This window comes from Mytilus galloprovincialis, chromosome 8 (assembly GCF_965363235.1).
Source record: "Mytilus galloprovincialis chromosome 8, xbMytGall1.hap1.1, whole genome shotgun sequence".
NCBI classification, from domain to species: Eukaryota; Metazoa; Mollusca; class Bivalvia; order Mytilida; family Mytilidae; genus Mytilus; species Mytilus galloprovincialis.
The window spans coordinates 56,080,081-56,102,319 of record NC_134845.1 but is presented as its reverse complement, the minus strand read 5'-3'; the positions used below and the strand labels follow the sequence as shown (position 1 = coordinate 56,102,319).

Sequence of the window (22,239 nt, the reverse complement as noted above, 5' to 3'; positions counted from 1 at the left end):
TATGACTCATATATGTAGATTATGGTTTCATTTATTAAAAAGTCAATAACACTGCTGAAAGTGTACTCCCTATACATGTAAGTGTAAAGACAACAACAACTCAATATTTGTTATTTTTATAGTAAAGTTTGAATAATTTTGTTCTTTTTCGATTTTTTTGGCCAGTTTGTTTTGTCTTGTTTAAATAAAATCAAGTGCCCTTAGGGACGACATCAAAAGATCAATGTTAGATAAAAAAAACTTAATTCAAATAGTTTGGGAGTGGGGGTTGAACTGCTGCAAGATTTTGTTATCCGACATTGATTTTTACATATATTTATATGGGACAATCAATTGTTTTCCAAATTAAGTTAAGAGGGGGGTAGGGGGAGGGGAGGGGTCAGTGAAAAAACTATGTGAATTAAGTTTTTTTTATCCTTCATTGAACTTTTGATGTCGTCCCTTATGCATAGCGTTACATGTATTCATCAAAAGAAGGATAAAAAAAAGATACTGCATCATTCCTTACATATACAAAATTCAACGCATTACATAACTTTTGGCTGTTTTAGATAAAGACGGAAAAAGAAATACATGTGTGAATCGGTATTGACCATAACTGTCCAGATGCATTATTGGCGCGAAACCGGAATCTTCGCGCTTCGATACAACTATACTGTGTATACGTTGATAATACAACTCTGTGTGTCATTTATTTCAGAACAAAGAAAAGTATTAGAAAAGAAGAAACATATTATCAGAAAAACTGCTTTTCTTCAACGAAATCTTAAACAGAAATCTCTCGTACCGTTGCGTTGTTTGTTTTCACAGATTGGAAATGACAAGTTTGAGTTGCACATGCTACCAGATTATGTTGAAAGCGTCTTGGCAATACTCAAGGTGATGACAGGAATTTCTTGTTTTAGTAAAGTTTTTTTTTGTTATAAAATTTGATGATCAAATATTAGTTGTAGCAAAGAAATTTTGAACAAATTAAATATATACCAAGGTCGACTTTATCTGTAGGCGGGGTTCCCTGCCACAAAAATCCAAAGAATAGGCTGAAGTAATAGAAGAGAAATGGAGAAGGATTAAGCCAACACCATTTCAACGATATTTTCCCCATTGAATCATTACGAGGCAAACAAGTATCATAGAATTGCTGGGTCCTTAGCGGTCCAAGACCCCCTGTATATTTTACACATTCATACCAACGCAAAATATAAGATATGCATCTTTATATATACAAAAACGGGAATACTATTTAAATAGTGCTTGTAGACTTGTTCGTTGTTTATTTGATTTAAATATTTTAAGACAACTTGCAGGTTCAATTTATTAGCAATTACTGTCACGAGTAACTGAAGAAAAAAGGGGGAAAAAAATGCGTGACAGCAATTTTACATGTAACCTGAAGGAAAACAGTATTTATCCGAAAACTACTTAGATAATTTTATTATTCAATACATGTATTTAGATCTTCTGTGTACTTATTTCATATATATGAATATGTATATCAAATTTTCCTCATATAATGGTTGATTGCTTGTTATTCAGGATGACCAATACGTACAGCAGCTTGATTTGTCAAATACCAAGATTGATCAAACAGGAAGTCGTCTGCTGTCAGAGTTACTTACCACAAACAAGAATATAACAACCTTGGTAAGAATATAATAGGTGTGAAGTAAAAACAGGGGCGAAAGGTACTAGACGGACATCCTAACTCATAAATCAAAAATAAACTGACAACATCATGGATAAAAAAAACCCAGACAAACAATGGTACAGAAAACACAACATAAAGAAATAAATACTAAGCAACACGAACCCCGACACAAACTGGGGGTTATACATGAGTCAAATATAAAAAAGAAGATGTGGTATTATTGCCAATGAGACAACTATCCACAAAAGACCAAAATGACACAGACATTAACAACTATAGGTCACCGTACGGCCTTCAACAATGAGCAAAGCCCATACCGCATAGTCAGTTATAAAAGGCCCCGATAAGACAATGTAAAACAATTCAAACGAGAAAACTAACGGCCTTATTTATATAAAAAAAGAACGAAAAACAAATATGTAACACATAAACAAACGACAACCACCAAAGTATGATAAAACTGTTAAGTTGCCGATCACGCGATGGTATAATAAAAACTGTTAAGCGATCGCCGATGGTGTGATCCCAACAGTAGTAATTCGTTCCTAATATAACTACTTTATATTTTTTACATTTAAAAGAATCCTTTTAATCAAACAGTTTTGCCAACATTACTACTCGCGTCTTGTTTGAAGCATGATTACTCGTTCCATTTGTTTTTCTGAAATGAAATTCTCAAGGTTATGCGATCTGTACTTTTCTCGAAGCTGCCATATTAACTTTACCTTGAAATACAGGAATCGATATCAAAGTCTTTTTATGTCACTTTTTTTAGAATAAAGAGTTGATGGCAATTTTCTGATGTTTTCTGTCATTTTTTTCTCCCATTTTATTAAAGCTTCTTTGATTTTAAAAGCAGTAATAACATACACGTTTATTTGGTGAAATTTTACACACTGTGTTTGATGACCATTATAATATGCGTCTTTTGGTTATTTGTGCCGCTTGGTTACTGTTTTTTTTTTGTGTCTTTTTACTGTGTTGGTCTTTGTATTATGTATCCGGGTTTTGTTTTCTGTAATTAGTTAATACTTCAGTTTTATCATGTATATCTTTTATATTCATTTGATAAAATTTACTGTTTGCAATAGCATATATTGTTCTAAATAATAAGGATGTTCTTGTCCCAAGCAGAAAACCCTAGCCGTATTTGGCACAACCTTTTTCAACTTTTGATCCTCAGTGCTGTACAACTTTGTACTTTTTTTGACTTTCGAACTTTTATATCTGGGCGTCACAGGTAAGTCTTGTGTGGACGAGGCGCGTTTTTGGCGTATTGAATTTTAAACCTGATGCATTTTGTTATCTACTATTCATGTGTTTCTTTGTCTAATACGTTCTTCTATTTATTTGTATTGTAGTCCCGTAATATTATGTTGTCATTGTAATGTTATATTTAACATTGCCATTAAAGTGCGAGGTTTGGCATGCTACAAAACCAGGTTCAACCCACCATTTGTTTCTTTAAAAATGTTCTGTACCAAGTCAGGAAAATGGCCATTGTTATAGCATAGTTCGTTTCTGTGTGTGTAACATTTTAACGTTGTGTTTCCGTTGTGTCGTTTGTTTTCTCTTATATTTGAGTGTGAATTCACATTACTATAAGACGTGTCACGGTACTTTTCTATCCAAAATTCATGTATTTGGTTTTGATGCTATATTTGTTATTCTCATCGGATTTTGTCTAATACTTATTCCGTTTCTGTGTGTGTTACATTTTAATGTTGTGTCGTTGTTCTCCTCTTATATTTAATGCGTTTCCCTCGGTTTTGATTTGTTACCCCGATTTTGTTTTTTGTCCATAGATTTACGAGTTTTGAACAGCAGTATACTACTGTTGCCTATATTCATGACGTTTTCTCCACTTCGCCATTTAATTGGACGGCGAAACATTTAATGTCATTACAAAATTAATTAATGAAATTTGTTTATAGCTTTGTTGGGTTTCATCAATTTTCGAATTCTATTCTTTCCTTAAATTCTTTCCTTAAACACAGTTGGTGATGGAAGTGTTTAACAAACTTGCCTGGCCTTACTACCCTCGCACGGTCGGTAAAGAAACCTCAGTTTGTGTAATTATTATAATTATTTATCCTCAATAGGTCCTCAACAAGTCCGGTATGTGTGGAAAACGATTGAAAATTTTAGTTAGGAATGGGCAGTTTGAACAGTTGGAAACTGTTGTACTATCAGGTGTGTGTCCTTATTTAAATGAGAACAGGTGTTTATAATAAGATTTTAAAAGAAAAAAAAAACAACATCTTCTTACTTGAGTTACATCCTTTGTCAAAGACTGGGATCTTTTAATACAAGTTTGTTTAAATCATCTAAATTCTTTTTAAATAAACCAATAATGAAATGAATCCATGCTAAGAAGGATGAAAAAAACAGAAACAAGCAAAATATCTCAGTAAATCTGTACCTTAAACTTTGTGTTATTTTCCTAGGAAACAACATTGGAGAACATGACTGCGATACAGTAGCTGTAATGCTCAGGGTAAGGCTTATGTGTTAGAACTACAATTTTTAAATGTAGACATAGAACTACATACATGTAGTTATATTTGTTTTCTGGTTTTCATCGGTTAAAAATCAAGACATTAAAATTGAGAATGGAAATGGGGAATGAGTCAAAGAAACAACAACCAGACCATAGAACAAACAACAGAAGAAGGTCACCAATAGGTCTTCAATGTAGCGAGAAATTCCCGCACCCGTAGGCTTCCTTCAGCTGGCCTCTAAACAAATATATATATACTAGTTCAGTGATAATAAACGCCCAGTACTAAACTCAAAATTATACACAAGAAAATAAAATAAAAAAATACAAGACCAACAAAGGCTAGAGGCTCCTGATGTGGGACAGGCGCAAAATGCGGCGGGGTTAAACATGTTTATGAGATCTCAACCCTCCCCTATACATCTAGCCAATGTAGAAAAGTAAACGCATAACAATACGCACATTAAAACTCAGTTCAGAAGAAGTCCGAGTCTGATGTCAAAAGATGTAACAAAAGAAAATAAACAAAATGACAATAATACATAAATAACAACAGACTACTAGCTGTAAATTGACATGCCAGCTCTAGACTTCAATTAAACTGATTAAAAGATATGAATAACAGGTACAGTCCCTACCGTTAGGGGTTTAGTATCATACCATCATAACATATATTAGAAGAACATAGCCCGTGTCATGCCAACAACTGGTTTTTAAATAAATGTGTTTAGTTCCGATGAAAAGACCCTGTTAGTGAATCAATATTTAAGCCGAAATATGCAATCTTTAATGACCTGACAACAGTATAGTAAGTTAATCCCTTCTTAATAAGTCTATTTAAAGGTTTTATTAGCTTTTGAGGTGAATACTAACATTTTTGTGCTTTATAAAGAATATTTCCATGAAAGATTGGATGTGAAATACCTGAACGTTGAGCATATTTACGAAAGATGTTTTCTCTCTCGTTAAAATCTAAAACGTTGTTACATACACGAGCGAATCGTTGGCTGTTTCATATCATTTTCTACTGCTATCAAATTTTCGAAATCATTTTATACGAAGAGATTTATCTCCTTTATGCGTAGCATATTCTATTTACGGGTTTGCTCTTCTTTTGACAAAGCCTTTTTGATTTTATCAGCATTTAAACATTTGTATTAGGTTATGGATTTGATTGAATAACCTTTCATGATATTGATGTGTTTTTGTGTGTTTTTGTGTGTTTTTTTGTTTCCAATGGTGGCAATTTATTTTTGTCGAGCCTGCAACTTTTGTTGCAGAAAGCTCGACATAGGGATAGTGATCCGGCGGCGGCGGCGGCGGCGGCGTTAGCTCACTTCTTAAAAGCTTTATATTTTAGAAGGTGGAAGACCTGGATGCTTCATACTTTGTATATAGATGCTTCATGTTACGAAGTTTCCGTCAGTCACATGTCCAATGTCCTTGACCTCATTTTCATTGTTCAGTGACCACTTGAAAAAAAAGTTCAAATTTTTTGTAATGTTGAATTCTCTCTTATTATAAGTAATATGATAACTATATTTGATATATGCGTACCTTGCAAGGTCTTCATGTCTGTCAGACAGTTTTCACTTGACCTCGACCTCATTCCATGGATCAGTGAACAAGGTTAAGTTTGGTGGCCAAGTCCATATCTCAGATACTAATAGCAATAGGGCTAGTATATTCGGTGTATGGAAGGACTGTAAGGTGTACATGTCCAACTGGCAGGTGTCATCTGACCTTGACCTCATTTTCATGGTTCAGTAGTTATAGTTAAATTTTTGTGTTTTGGTCTGTTTTTCTCATACTATATGCAATAGGTCTACTATATTTGTTGTATGGAATGATTGTAAGGTGTACATGTCTATCGGGCAGATGTCATGTGACCTTGACCTCATTTTCATGGTTCAGTGGTCAAAGTTAAGTTTTTGAGTTTTGATCTTTTTATCTAATACTATATGCCATAGGTCAACTATATTTGGTGTATGGAAATATTTTATGATCTTTATGTCAGTCGCGCAGGTTTTATTTGACCGTGACCTCATTTTCACGGTTCATTGCACAGTGTTAAGTTTTTGTGTTTTGGTCTAATTTTCTTAAACTATAAGTAATGGGTCAACTATATATGGCATGATTATTCTGACCTTGACCTCATTTTCAATGTTCATTGGTCTTTGTTTAGTTATCTTGGTTAATGTTAAGTTTATGTGATAGTTGTATACTTAGGACTATCAACATAATATCAATGATTAGTATAGAAGGCGAGACATTTCAGCGTGTGCACTCTTGTCTATTCATTAGAAGTCAAAGAATTTGAAACGTTTCTCACTCAGGGCAAATAATCTTGAAGAAAATGGATGCCGTGAATTGGAGGTAGAACTAGGTAAGTTTGAAAACAAAAATGCTGATTCGCTCATATTCGTTGGATACCAATTTTCGTGCATTTCGTGGGTAATGGGGAACCACGAATTTAAACGATCAACGAATTACAAATTTTCTAAAGGAATGTATGCCGATTTTGACAAAACTACGAAATTAAATATACACGAAAATGCAAGATTTCCTTGAACCACGAAAATTGGTGCGCACGAAAATACATGAATCCACAGTAGACATAAACATGACGCATTTATTCTTATATTTTCTTATTTACTATAGATAGATATAGGAATGATGTGGTATGAGTGCCTATGAGACAACTCTCCATCCAAATAACAATTTAAAAAAGTAAACCGTTATAGGTCAATGTACGGCCTTCAGCACGGAGCCTTGGCTCACACCGAACAACAAGCTATAAAGGGGCCCCAAAATTACTAGTGTAAAACCATTCAAACGGGAAAACCAACGGTCTAATCTATATAAAATAAAAAAAACGAGAAACGAGAAACACGTATAAATTACATAAACAAACGACAACTACTGTACATCAGATTCCTGACTTAGGACAGGTGCAAACATTTGCAGCGGGATTAAACGTTTTAATGGATCCAAACCTTCTCCCTTTTTCTGAAACAATAGCATAACATCACAACATAGAAAAACACACGATAAAATATACTCATTTCTTTTAATGTTATGTAGAGAGTTTTTAGATTCATAATTATAAAATATGTAAAAGCAACATCATATATGTTGTGCACAGTCGCGATCACCGGTAAATTTGTTTATTCGCCAGTACGACCGTCATATTTATGAGGGGGGCAAGGGGTTTAACTGTTATGCTGTTATGGGGCAATTTAATTCTTTGTTATCTGTTATTTTGAAAATATATTTGCTGTTAGCTGTTATTGTCTTATTCTTTGTTAGCTGTTATTGGGCTTTTAGTTTTTTTGTTATCTGTTATTGTGATAATGTATTTGCTGTTAACTGTTATTGAAAATTGGAATGTTAGCATTTGTTTTGACAGTCAATATTCGGTATAAATTGAAGAACTTTGGCCATTTGGGTCTACCACTACTAATATGTTTGTCCCGTATTCAGAGAAGGATGCCATTAACATATACCCATCACAGAAGTGAGGTCCAGGACAATTCAAGTATATCTTATGATTATCCTTTGTAATAAATTCCATTTTTTTTTTATGAATGTGTATTTAGAATTATCTTAATTTTTTGTATGAGAATAATGTTCCTTGTTTTCCGTACGAACATATTAAATTAAAACAATTCTTAATATGACAAAAAGGAAAACATATGGCCAGGAATATCTGACAAGGATCTCAATTAAGGACTAGGTCCTAACAACCACTTAACCTTTTATATAATATGGTACATAGACTCGGCTCTGTAATTCTTTTCAAAGCAGAACCAAATGCATTGTACAATGAAAGTTCCAACCATGTTCTTGGGTCCGAAGCTGCACATAACTCATTACAAACAAAGATTTATTTCGTTTCAAGCCATTGTTTCCCTACTAAACTATGTATTCTACTTACTAGTACACTTGGTACAATCAAAAACCTCAGCTGATAAAAAAATGTTCAAATAAGGCCTTTGAAAATAGTGGAATAAATTGCTTTTAGAGTGTCAAAATTCGTTCAAAGTACTTGATAAATTGCATGCTTATAATTGGTGCTTTTGATTTTTCTACCCTATATACCACTTTGCCTCATAGTTTTATTAAGAAAAATTCACACACCTCATTAAATGGTCATTTAGAAAAAGTCAGAATATTCAAACTCTTTTAGGTCACTTTTTTGATTAGCAACAAAGGGAGCTTCAGTCAATATATATATATATAAACAATACACCGACGTTTCATGAGAACTGCTGAAAACATTTTTGTGTTAATGTCTAAAAACTGGAAAATCACACCTTTTTAATTAATAAAACCCGTTAACTCGGAAACGTAAAATCTAAAATTTATAAAAATTGAAAGTTACCTCATGTTAATAGATATAAACAATTGACCAAAATTCCTTGCTTTGTGAAAGCATTTTTGAGATATTATCAGAAAACTGAGGAAAAAAAACACCAATTTTATTGAAAACTTTAAAAAATCTAAAATTTATAAAAAAAAAAAAAAAAGGGAGCTCACGTCAATAGATATAAACAATTCCTCAAAGTTTAATGCAAATGGTTAAAGAGTTTTTGAGTTAATGTCCGACATGTTGACAACAGACGGACAACAGTATACCATAATACGTTCCGTAAACGAGCGTATACAAAATATTATAATATATTGAGTAGTAATTTAAACACATTCTAGATACATAAATTAATACTAAAAACATAGTCATAAAAAATGGAATGCATTACAAAGGATTATATCGTAATAATAAATACTGATTTGTCAAAGACCGAATTATTTTAATATTTCATTTACTGTTATCTGTTTTTGTCCATTTTAATTCCTTGTTATCTGTTATGAGCCAAATCAATTTGCTGTTTTGCTGTTATTGGGACCCCCCTTGCCCCCCCCATTTATTAAAAGATGTTTTTTTTCACATTTAGAATAAAGTTGATTATGAAACCACTGACAGAAATTTTTTGATAAGTGGGACGTAAAATTATTATTAAACAACATACTGTCCAGTAGCCACATATAGCCTAGGCTAGCTTACTAATAGTATGACACAACGTGTAGTGTTGAATAAACCGTCTTAGTACAAACTATTAGTCTCTAACTCAAACAGAAGATATTTCTTAACCCTTGTCCCAAAAGTTTACTGAATGTTATTAATACATGTTAATTGGGGAAGTTAATAATCAAAATTTACGTATAGAGGTTAGTGGTGAATCCATGAAATAATTATTCAATCATTATAGATATTTTCTAGGCCAACACGAACATTTGCAGGAGCTTGATATGAGTTGGAACCACATTAGAAGACACGGAGCGATTAATATATCTAGAGCAATCAATGTAAATATTTTTTCCAGTAAGGTTATAAGGTCTTTGATAATATAACTGGGTGTTGAAGGTAACTTTAATACAGGATTTGTAAAATTAAGAGGTGGTATGATTGCCAATAACTTATATTAAGACAATTCTCCTTCAAAGATCAAATGACACAAAATTTAGCAAGTATATGTCACAATATTGCTTTCAACAATGAGCCAACTCTATGCATACTGTTTTAGCTAGCTACAAAAGGCAACGAAATGATAATTGTAAAACAATTTCAATGAAACAACTAACGGCATGAATGTTGTACAAAATACTGAAACTGCGAAAAACAAAATTATATGATTTACAACAACAATAGACAACCACTGAATTACAGGCTCCTGACATCGACAACATTTACACAATGTAGCTGGGTTAAATATATATGTTTGCAAGTCTTAACCTTCCCCTCACCTGCGACAGTGGTGCAGCAGCACAAGATAAGACGAAAATTTGTTTTCAAAAGAAAAAAAAATATATAAAAACAATGTTTTGTTTTTCTCTTAATTTTTTTGTGTACTGTTCTTTAACGTAAAAATAGAAAAAATGTGACAAGCAAATTGTAGAAACGTGGTATTTCATGTATGCCACACTATTTTTTTTTAGAGTAATACCTCACTGACAGTTTTAAATGTTTCTTGGAATGGTTTTGCCTTTGAAGGATGTTCTGCACTGTCGGAGGCTTTAGAGAATAATAAAAATCTAACAGAACTTGATTTAAGTTGGAATAGAGTTCACCCGCCTGCATTGCTGGAGTTAATGAAGGGACTATGTAGGAATGCAACGCTTCAAAAGCTCAATGTATGTCAGAGCTATGACAGGGAGAAGATATAAAGGGGTTAATAACAATACGAAAAATTAAATGACTGAAACAAAAACGACGAACAAACAACACTTCATAAACCATTATACAGAACACTTAGATTTACAGAAAATACAATACTTTACTCATGATTTAGTTTATCTTGAAACTCTACAATATAAAGGTTTTACTACAAGTATCACATAAACTAAACATTATTAATGATCCATTGAAATGAAGTAACGGTCGCACGAACTAGACCATACAGACCTGTACAACTCACAATCAATTCATAACCATATAGTACACAAGAAACCGTTACGGATCAAACTATAAAATTGTAACGTTTGCCAATAAACAATTAAAATGAGGTCAAGGTCATAAAATGAATCCTGCAAAACAGACATGTACACCTTGTAATTATTCCATACACCAAATTCAATATATATATAATTGATCCATATCTTTATATTATCTGAAAAAATGACAAAACCATGAAAACTTAACATTGAACAATGAACCATCGAAATTAGGACAAGTTCGTATTAAACCTGTCAGATATACATGTACACCTTACAACTTTCCATGCACAAAGTATTGTCCAGGGACCATATTACTTATAGCATTTGAGAAAAAGATCAATCCACAAACACTAAATATTGACAAATGAACCATGAAAATAAGGTCAAACAAATTTAGTGGCGCTATATTGCTTATAGCATCTGAGAAAAAAGTAACTTGCATGAATAATCTCAAAATTACTCTTAACAAAATGCCTAAAATCGTAATGTTGTTCAAATATCTTTTGTAGTTGAGTCACAATCCGATTACGCCACCATTCACATCTATTTTCATTCAAGCTTTATTTGATACTAACTTTACTGGATTAACAGAAATAATAATGGAGGTACAGTAGATAATCTTTGTTTTTGTATTACGCATGCGTTCATTAGGGATTTTAATTTTAGCAATTGAAATCAATATTAATCAATTATTAAAGAATCTCGTAGAATGAATGAACTATGACAAACTTGCAGAAAATTGGTACCGTTAATGTTATGTCACTCAGTCTTGTAAAGACAATTAGTTGCGAGTATGAGATACCGAAAACATTTGACACATAGAAACCAGACATATGTGTCCAGACCCAAATCATCACGAGCCTAGCAAAGATTTAACAATATCAAAGATCTGATACAGCATAACAAGTTCTCTAATTTATAAACCAAAACAGATGGACAAAGAATAACAAGTGATGAGGTTCCTGACTTGGAACAGACACATGGACATGAAACAAGGTTTATGTTTACATTTTTCTAAAATCAACTACCCCACTCTGAGCAAACGATACACAGATGTACAGTCGAACCTAGTATTTCATAAAGGTCACCTCTATTAAGTGTAAACCTGTCCTGTCAGGTCTAACTCTTATTTAATTGTCCTGCTGTAGAAGTAATTATATGCATTTATAGAACCTAAATACAGAGTTGACATTTTTATAAGGTCATTTATTCGGAGCCGGCTACAGTAGTACGGCGGCTTTGTGAAAAATTGTGCACATCCTGCTACAAGCATGAAATTTGGCATAGATCTTCCTCAACTATTTCTGCTTTATTTCAGATAGGGAGGCATTTGAAAAAATGTCTCACTTCCGGTAAAATCCAAAATGGCGGACATCATACTTAAATTAGCCCAATATAAAAGGCTAGTATGCCATAAGGTGTTATTAACATGCTACTATCATAATATTTGGTACAAACCTTTGTTATGTACTACTTTTTGATATATGATATAGATTAGATGTCTTCATAAACCCGACTTCCGGTAAAATCCAGCATGGTGGACATTGTATTAAAATAAGCTTATACTTAGGGAGGGTAATTGAAATGTGTTTTTAAGTATTGCTACTATCATTATATTGTGCAGGAACCTATCTTTGGTGCTTCACATGGATACAATGTATAAGACATATGTCTTTAAAACCCTAACTTCCGATGATATCCAATATGGCGGACATAGAAATATTGACAATTTTTCATTTTAATATTCAACTTTTTTTAGAGTGTAAATAAAAAGTTTTTTTAAGCTGGTCATTTAACTTTTGGCATTAAGTCATCCTCAAAACCACTAATTATATTGAGCTTTATATGTTTAAATACAAAGTAAACACTTCCGGTAAAAAAAAATCCAATATGGCGTAACTTACAAAGATGAGTCCTCAATCCATATCTTCGATGTAGAGTTTTGGATAGATTGATTAAAACAAAATAAAATCACTAAGGTTCTTAAACATCTTTAGAATGACTTATTTATGGCCACAAATACATGTTTATGATCGGAATTTACAAAGATCGTGGTATTGTTTGTTACATCTGTAATGTACAAGCTCCTGATAAGATGACCTCACAAAGAGTTGTCCAAAAGGGTTCCCATGGATCATATTTTTCCCTTCGCCATTCATAAGCGATGGACCAGTTAGCTTGTTACTCATTCGCACCCGCCATGGTATATTGCACGTTTACTTGCTGAAAAAGACTAGACCGAGTCGTGGTAATAGCCTCAATAAGTATTTCCTCTTTCAAAAACACATTTTTCTTGATTCGTTAACCCCATCTGATAAGTTTGTTCAATCTAACAACAAAACATATCGTTCTATCAATGACATTGTCAAATCCATATCTGGTGATGTTGGCTGATCAATCATCATTCTAAATGTCCATCCATGTCACCTACGCAGTTCCTTTTCCAGCAAACGTGTAATCTCTGAATGCCTAGTGTATTTGAAAGGTCATGGATAGATATTATATCTGAAGCTTTTCCCACTTCCAAATGCAAGGTAATGTTTGTCTGCCCCTATGTCACTGAAAAGCGCAACAGCAATGACAGCAACATCAGTATCGACTGTTTGAGTCATGGCGCAGTTAAGTCTGTGTTTCACTGCATCAGACACATGCATCTTGATTCACGTGAACATGATGCTAAGCTTGAAACATCATCATGTGATGGATAACACAGAACATCCTGAGCAATTGTTGCTTCAACTACCTTTTCCTTAACATCTATTGAGCAAGCTGTTGCGAATGAAAACTTAAAAGTTCTTTGTTATTGTCGTCATCTTGCTTTGACTCTGGATTCGTCTGTGTATTCCCTTTCCCTTAAATGGAGCTCTTGCTTCTTATAACAAATGCTCAGGATATTCTATCTTATGTACCTCGAGATGTATTTCAAGTTTATCACCATGCTCACATTAAGAGGCTGACAATAGAATCATGGTGCATCTGTCTGATGCAATGAAACACGAAATTGCACGAGTCATGATTCGAATAGTCGTTACTGATGATGTTGTCATTACAGTTTCGCTATTCCGTGACAGGGGTACACGAACTATTGATTGTGTTTGGGAGGGCAAAAAGCTTTGGATAAATATATATTAATGACCTTTCAAATGCACCTGGCAATGAGTGATTACACACACGTATTGTGGTCCACGTCTTTACCAGTTGTGATATGATTCTCTGATTGCTTGAAAAGAAAAAAAAACCGACGGCGTGAGAGACATTGATGGTATTTGAAGATGTAACTTTAACATAAGGAATGCTGATCGATCAGTCTAAATCACAGAGGTTTATTTGTAAGATCACACAAACTTATCAGATGGGGTTAACATGGTTAACGAATCAAGAAAATAACTATTTGCGCAAAAGGGAAAACTAATTGAGGGTATTCCCTCAACTTGGTTTAGTTTTTTCCAGCATGTAAAACGTGCAATATACTAAGGCAGGTGTTTAGGGGGACGAGCTTGGAATTGGCTTATATGCTACCCAGTTCAGGCGCTAATGGATGACGAAGGGATAAACAGGATAACTTTTAAGTAACTCTTTCTAAAGCCTAAACATTTTGTCAGAAGCTTGTATATTGTGGATGTACTGGGGAATGCGGTTCAATGTAATAAAATGCTACATTCTAAGCATCAGAAACAAAAGCCATAAAATCTACAGTTTATATACAACAAGTCAAGCATAACCCGTACCTATGCTTACAAAATTCGGAATACCTCAAATGGACCACCCAAATATTAAACGTGACAAAGAAAACAAATTCAACATTAGGCTTTCAAAGAAGAAACTTGAAATACTGCCCACAAGATTGCAAAAAACAGCTTAAATCTCGCTCGTTGATCAACGATGGAATATGGCGCCATAGTGTAGGATCCCTACACGGTAACAAAAATAAATAAACCAGAAAGGATACAACGTCAAGCGGCAAGATTTATCACAATAGATTACAAGTCAAGAGACGACGGGTGTGTCTTTAATATGCTCGCCCAACTGGAACTTCATGACCTCCAGACAATTGCAAGACGAACAAGCTAGAAGTTGATATTTATGTGCAAAGTGGTTTAGGGCTGATTCCCGCTATTGAACCAGACGAATTTCTCAAAAAAGCAAAGAGAAACATAACTGCCAAGGAGTTCAAAGACTACCACGCAGCAAATATTGTGGAAAAGCAAGTAAAGAATCACTCTAAGTGTTTTGACATTCCACTACGCAAAACACCACAATACTCAAACTCATTCTTTGGAAAGACAGTGATTTCGTCGAATCAGCTAGACAACACTGTAGTGCGACCATCAAGCATAGAGAGCGTCAAATATGCTCTTACGCCTCGTCAATAAGTCGGCGGCGCTCGGTTACATTAAAGCCAGAATTGGTATCGACAACGTATTCATATAGATACAGATACAGAGGATGTCGCGGTCGTTGTTTATGTGGACAATCGGGTCTCTCTTGCACTGCTTTGTTTGCATGTGGTGGTGACTGTGAATGAACATGATTTTTTAGCCAAATAGTAGTAATTTGAAAAATGTATTAGTACATTTTTACTTCAGTAATTTTATTTTGTTTGAAACAGTCTATCTAAAACTCTAAACCTAAGATATGGATTGAGGACTCATTTTTGAAATTTACACCATATTGTTTGTTTTTTTTTTACCGGAAGTGTGATTTAGAAATTTACAACAGAATAAAATTAGTGGTTTTGAGGATAACTAGAAGCCAATAATTTAATGACAAGCAAAAAAAAAAAAAAAAAAAAAAATTTCTTTATATTTTGAAAAAAGTTGAATATTAAAATAGAAAATTGATATTTCTATGTCCGCTATTTGGATATAACCGGAAGTAAGGTTTTTAAAGAGATATGTCTTATACATTGTATGCATGAGAAGCACAAAAAAAAGGTTCCTGCACAATTTAATGATAGTAGCAATACATTAAAACACATTTCAATTACCCTCTCTAAAAATAAGCTTATTCTAGTGCTATATCCGCCATGTTGGATTTTACCGGAAGTAGGGTTTTTGAAGACATCTTATCTATATCTCATATCAAAAAGTAGTAAATATCAAAGTTGGTACCAAATATTATGTTAGTAGCATGATAATAACACCTTTTCACATACTAGCCTTCGATATAGGGCTGATTTAAGTATGATGTCCGCCATTTTGGATTTTACCGGAAGTGAGACATTTTTTTCAAATGCCTCCCTATCTGAAATAAAGCAGTAACAGTTGACGAAGGTCTATGCCAAATTTCATGCTTGTAGCAGGATGTGCACAATTCGTCTGAAATATGCTTGAATCCGCCGGACTACAGCCTACTTATCGGTGGGAACGATTTTTTCACTGTTAATTGGAGATCGATGGGTCATCCTGTGTTGTAATTTTTGCTTGCTGGATTGGTTGTTGTCTCTTTGACACATTCCCCATTTCCATTTATTTTCCTACATGTACCTCAGTATTGATACGGCTTTTGACAAATATTTGTTACCTCATCAAGTTCATCTTGATGTTCATCTTCTTTATAGATAGGTTTGACAGACTTCAGTATAGAAAAGATCAAAACGAATCAACGCAGAAAACGAACCTATCATTTTTATTGAAATACAATTGAAACAATTGAAAAGATAGCTTGCATTCCCACAAAAAAAAACTTTTTAAAAAATATTTTTTCAAACTTTCTATGTTCCTCGGTTTCTAAAACTAACAAATTTATATTTTATGTAGAAAATAGTTGTTGACCACGATTTTCCAGAAATATTGCAAAAGATACAAGAACATCAAGAACTTAGAGTTATATTTGAGAAAGCCTTGCCTCTACGTGTAAGACCCGATAAACTCCGAATGGAGGTACAAGGACCAGCAGTGTTCAACATGGATCCTTTGAAACTATTGTATTTGCTGAAGGAAAAGAACCGAGCTCAAGATTTTTTTAATAAAATAAACAAAGACAATAATGATGTATTGACCATTGACGAAATACAGACACTTTTTACAGTGAGTTTGAATATAACCATTTACTTCTTAATACCTATATATATTAAAATAAGGAGATGTTGCATGAGCGCCAATGAATCAACTGCCATCCATGTCACAATGTATAAAAAGCTAACAATTGTAGGTCAAAGTACGGTCTTCTACACGAAGTTTGGCTCACATCAAACAAGCAGCTATATAAGGCCAATGTATGACTAGCGAAAAAACAATAATATTCAAACAGTGAAACCAACGGTGTAATATAAATAAAAAACGAGAAACACTGTTGAACCACACCAACAAATGACAGCCACTGCATATTAGGCTCCTGGCTAAGAACAGGTGCAAAAAAAATGCAGAGGGTTTGAACAAGTAAGATGGCACCAAACCTGGTGGGACAGTGGTGCAACAGCAAAAAACAAGATCCCTCTATACAAAACACTGAACGAAAAAATAAGATAAAGTGTAACAAACGACAACAATTGTTTATAATGTATTTTTTATATGTTAAACGGTGCATAACATTTTAGTCCCGAGGGCTGGGCGATGTTTCGTGTCTCTAATAATTTATATAGTATACTGGTTTATGCAAAATAATAATAATAACTAAGGTATATATACTAGCTCACAGCAATATTTATAATATGTTCATATAAAATGAATATAAGGTGGGTTTTTATTAATTTGTGTTATATTTACATGTACCTGTAGTGTACCAAAAAACTGAGAACCCCCTTATCCATAAAGAAACATAATTTGGATGTCCCCCGAGTTGCACATGTTCTATCTATTCAAGGTACAATGGTAATTACTAAAAAGAGCAACTTTTTATTATAAATATCTAAGATAAATGAAGGCTTCAGAGAAAATGCAATATTATTTCTGTTATTAATATTTCCAAGGCGCAAAAAACTCTGTAAAATATTTTATCAACACTTCTTTTCAAGTGTCAAATACATTGCTGATAAAAACCCATCATATAACTAAAGTTTCATCAATTTCTGACAATAATTGTACATATGAGAACGCTGAAAAAAAGGCAATTTCCTTAAAATCAATATTCCAAAGGGTCATTACTCTTAATATAGTGATTGGCACTGATTTTTAAACTCGCCAAATGCATTGATGATATAAACCTATAATATAAATTTCATAAAAATCTAGCAAGAATTATACTCATAAGAGTACTAAAATGCTACTTTCCATGTATTCAATGTTTCCAAGAGACATAACTCTTTCAAAAATAATTGATCAGTACTGATTTTAGAACTCGTCAAAAACTATGCTGATAATATATACCTATGATATAAGTTTCATAAAAATCTGAAAAGAATTAGTTAGAGAGCGCTAACAAGGCAATTTTCCATATTATTAAGGAGCAATACTCTTTTAAAAATAAACGATCGGCACTGATTTTCGAACTTGTCAAAGACATCGCTGATAGCAATAATGGTATAAGTTTCATAAAAATCTGTCAAGATGTGTACACATGAGAGCGTTAACAAGGCCGGGCGTACGGACGAACAGACGGACGGACAGACGCCACGTGTGTCTATATGTCCCCGCAACGCATTGTATAGGGACAATCAATATACAGCAAATCTAAACATTAACGGGGCCAGGAACATCCTTTGTTTTTCCAATATTCCAAAAGTACAATTGAAATTTAAGGAAGGAACTAAGTTCACGTATTCTTGTCTTTCATTTTGCTAATGGGCTTAGTCTATGTGCCTTTTGGTGTTTCTTTTAAAACTTGTTTGTTGCTCTCTTTCATTTTTGCTTTGTCTATATACCTTTTTAAGTTTCTTCGTTACAAATGTGGCGTGGCTCTGTACTTATACATCCCGTCATTGTGTTATTGTACTATTGTAAATTTGTGTATTCTTGTCTTTAATTTTTACTAATATTCTTGGTCTGTATGCCGTTTTGTGCTTCTTTAAAATTGTTACATGTGTGTATGTTTTTTTAGTGATTAGGATGATAGCACAATGTTGACAGCTGTAATTTTGATATTTTAAGTCTGTTTGTTTTGTTCACGCATCGTTGTCTATATAATGGAATTTGATGCGACTGTCATACAAGCGAGAGGTTTAGCAAGCTATAAAATCAGGTTCAATCCACCATTTTCTACATAAGAAAATGCGTGTACAAAGTCAGGAATATGACAGTTGTTGTTGATGTGTTTGAGCTTTTGATATTGCCGTTTGATTAGGGTCTTTTCAGTTTTGCCTTCATCAGAGTTCAGTATTTTTTGTAATTTTACTTTCCACTTCCTAAATTATCACCTGGTATAAAGTATTCTTCAATGCAATGAACACATCATGTGTGCATATAAAAAATAATCAATCCATCCGCGCTGTATACTTGTGAGATGCAGTCCAGTATACTAAAGCAGATTGTATATATTACAGGATATGGGCGTATCTGTGACTAGAAGTGTAGTCGAGAAAATAATGGACTTCATGGATACTGATAACAGCGGTGCCATTGATTTAGGGTAAAATACATAATGGCATGCTTACGGCAAAGCTAAAGATAGACCTATCAGTTAATTCGAAATTGTTTATAACAAATATTTTTAAATAACAGAGTTGAAGCTATACAAACCTGCCCTGGGATCCTATAGCTCATTGCTCGACTAACGCGAAGAGATTGAAGGTCAGGATGCCAGGCTATAGCTGTGATAAATGATATGTAAACGAAATACAACTTTAAAAATCAATTTTCTTTTTAGTGAATCATAGCTTAAATTTTGTTTGAGATCGGTTTTGCAAGTCTAATGATCATATTAAATTTGATTATATAATATCTTTGCAACATCTTTTATTTTAAATTTAACATAAAAAGATGAGTACCAATACAGTTTGAGCATGTTGAGGTAAAACCCTGCGATTACCACCCCCTCAAAATTTAAAGGGTCATGATTTTCGTAAATATGTATAAGAGACTTTACTTAATATTATTGTTTTAAAATGCATAGGTTAATTTTCGATTTTAAGTATAAAAATATGAAGACGTAGTATGATTCATGACACAAATCTACGAGAGACCAAAATGACACAGAAATTAACAACTATAGGCAAATGATAGTACAGAAGACACAACATAGAAAACTAAAGACTAAGCAACATGAACACCACCAAAAACTGGGAGTGATCTGAGGTGCTCCGGAAGGGTAAGCAGATACTGCTCCACATGTGGCACCCGTCGTGTTGCTTACGTTACTACAAATCCGGTCAGTAGTCTAATAGGGTAGGTCACATTCGTGAAAAGGGAAGGGACTAGCTTAAGTTAGGATCGATTTTTATTTTATGGGCATTTAAAAAGTTAGAATGTGAATATATATGTTCAAACTCTTTTAGGTCATTTTTTAGTAGCAATAAACAAAAAAACTATGTCAATTGGACATGCTTTGATACTATATCTGCTCTTGAATTTTTACTAGATAACATTTTTGTTCGCTTTGGAGATTCCGTATATCGTCAGGTTATCGGAATTACAATGGGGACTAACTGTGCACCACTTATTGCGGACCTGTGTTTGTATTGCTATGAGTTACAATTTATGACAAAAATCAGCAAAGACCCATCGAAACAACATCTGATACACAAATTTAATAAAATTTTTAGATATTTAAATGATATTTTAGCTCTCAATAATGACGACTTCAGTATGTATACTAAAGAAATTTATCCTGTTGAACTTACTTTAAATAAAGCTAATACTAACAATGACCACTGCCCTTTCCTCGATCTTGATATGTATATATCATTAACGGAAAGCTTAATACTAAAATTTATGATTTCTCATTTCCTATCGTGAATTATCCATTTTTAGATGGTGACGTTCCCTTATCACCATCTTACGGAGTTTATATATCTCAACTTGTACGATTCGCTCGTGTATGTAACAATGTTTTAGATTTTAACGAGAGAAATTTATGTATTACTGAAAAATTATTACACCAGGGTTTTCGATATCACAAACTAGTCAAAACATTTACTAAATTTTATCATCGGTATAAGGACACCATTCGTAAATATAGCTCAACATGCAGACTTCTTATACGTTCAGGTATTTCACATCCAATATTTTATGGAAATATTCTTTATAAAGCACAAAAATGTCAGTATTCACCTCAGAAGCTAACAAAACCTTTAAATAGACTTATTAAGAAGGGATATAGTTACGATACTGTTGTCAGATCATTAAAGATTGCATATTTTGGCGTTAATATTGATTCACTTATAGGGTCTTTGCATCGGAACTAAACACATTTATTCTTAATAAACCAGTTGTTGGCATGACACGGGTTGTTCTTTTCATATATGTTATGATGGTATGATACTAAACCCCTCACGGGGAGGATTGTGCCTGATATTCATATGATGAAGACATAATTTTTCAATCAGTTTAATTGAGGTCCGGAGCTGGCATGTCAGTTAACTGCTAGTAGTCTGATGTTATTTATGTATTATTGTCATTTTGTTTATTTTCTTTGGTTACATCTTCTGACATCGGACTTCTCTTGAACTGAATTTTAATGTGCGTATTGTTATGCGTGTACTTTTCTGCATTGGCTACAGGTATAGGGGGAGGGTTGAGATCTCACAAATATGTTTAATCCCGCCGCATTTTTGCGCCTGTCCCAAGTCAGGAGCCTCTGGCCTTTGTTAGTCGTGTATCATTTTAACTTTTAGTTTCTTGTGTACAATTTGGAGTTTAGTATGGTGTTCATTATCACTGAACCAGTATATATTTGTTTAGGGGCCAGCTGAAGGACGTCTCCGGGTGCGAGAATTTCTCGTTGCATTGAAGACCTGTTGGTGACCTTCTGCTGTTGTCTGCTCTATGGTCGGGTTGTTGTCTCTTTGGCACATTCCCCATTTCAATTCTCAATTTTATATTTGTAAAACATCAGACTCATTTGTACTTATTTCAGAGAATTTTTGGAAGGAGACAGAAGAATAAGAAAAATGTCCCGAGATTTTGCTCGTTCTTCTCGCCAACAGATTAAACAGGAATACAACAAATACTCAAGGTCATTTACTAGAGCACACATCGATCCTATGACATTTCAGTTGAAGATACAAGAACCAAAACAACTACTTCCGCCAATTCAGTCAAGAGAGCCATCCATTTCTCCAGTAATGCGCTAAGATGCTGCTTGCATCAAACCAATCATCAAGTATCTCAGTCTCATATACAAAATAATACAGCTACCAATGCAGCATAACTAGGATACAGACGAAACTTGTATAGGATGTTGAAAATTAAATCATGGATGACAGAAGACCTTTGTGTTTAGAAAGGATGACTTAACATTTTTTTCTGTCATAGTCACGCTTTATTACAAAGAAAGGGGGAAAATGAACTGTTTTTTTCTATATTCTTTATGCAGTCTAACTCTACTTTTTTTTAAAATATTACCTCATTACATTCTGTAATCAAATGAATTTTTGGGATAAATATATAATCAGGGGCTACCTTTACCTATATTTGCATGCTTACATTTACGTTATTTGGCCACTGGTTGGCTGATTATAGTTTTTACAATGTATAAAATTATCTGTTAAAGATGTGCAATA

At 33.5% G+C, this 22,239-nt stretch overlaps 1 protein-coding gene across 1 annotated transcript; it reads left to right on the top strand.

Moving 5' to 3' along the window:
* The first annotated feature begins 707 nt into the window (after positions 1 to 707).
* LOC143042241 (uncharacterized) lies at positions 708 to 21,815 on the top strand. Its single transcript, XM_076214502.1, has 11 exons — positions 708 to 879; positions 1,537 to 1,644; positions 3,751 to 3,841; positions 4,096 to 4,145; positions 6,453 to 6,534; positions 9,430 to 9,515; positions 10,146 to 10,340; positions 11,153 to 11,248; positions 16,403 to 16,672; positions 19,063 to 19,148; positions 21,594 to 21,815. Exons 1-11 carry the CDS (start codon positions 838 to 840, stop codon positions 21,808 to 21,810), a joined length of 1,323 nt encoding a protein of 440 aa, XP_076070617.1. The 5' UTR covers positions 708 to 837; the 3' UTR covers positions 21,811 to 21,815.
* The last annotated feature ends 424 nt before the right edge of the window (positions 21,816 to 22,239 follow it).

Coding starts and splice junctions, on each gene's coding strand:
- LOC143042241 (XM_076214502.1), top strand. CDS start 838: ATGCTACCAGATTATGTTGAAAGCGTCTTGGCAATACTCAAG. Junction 3,842..4,095: donor GGAAACTGTTGTACTATCAG/GTGTGTGTCCTT, acceptor TTATTTTCCTAG/GAAACAACATTGGAGAACAT. Junction 9,516..10,145: donor ATATATCTAGAGCAATCAAT/GTAAATATTTTT, acceptor ATTTTTTTTTAG/AGTAATACCTCACTGACAGT.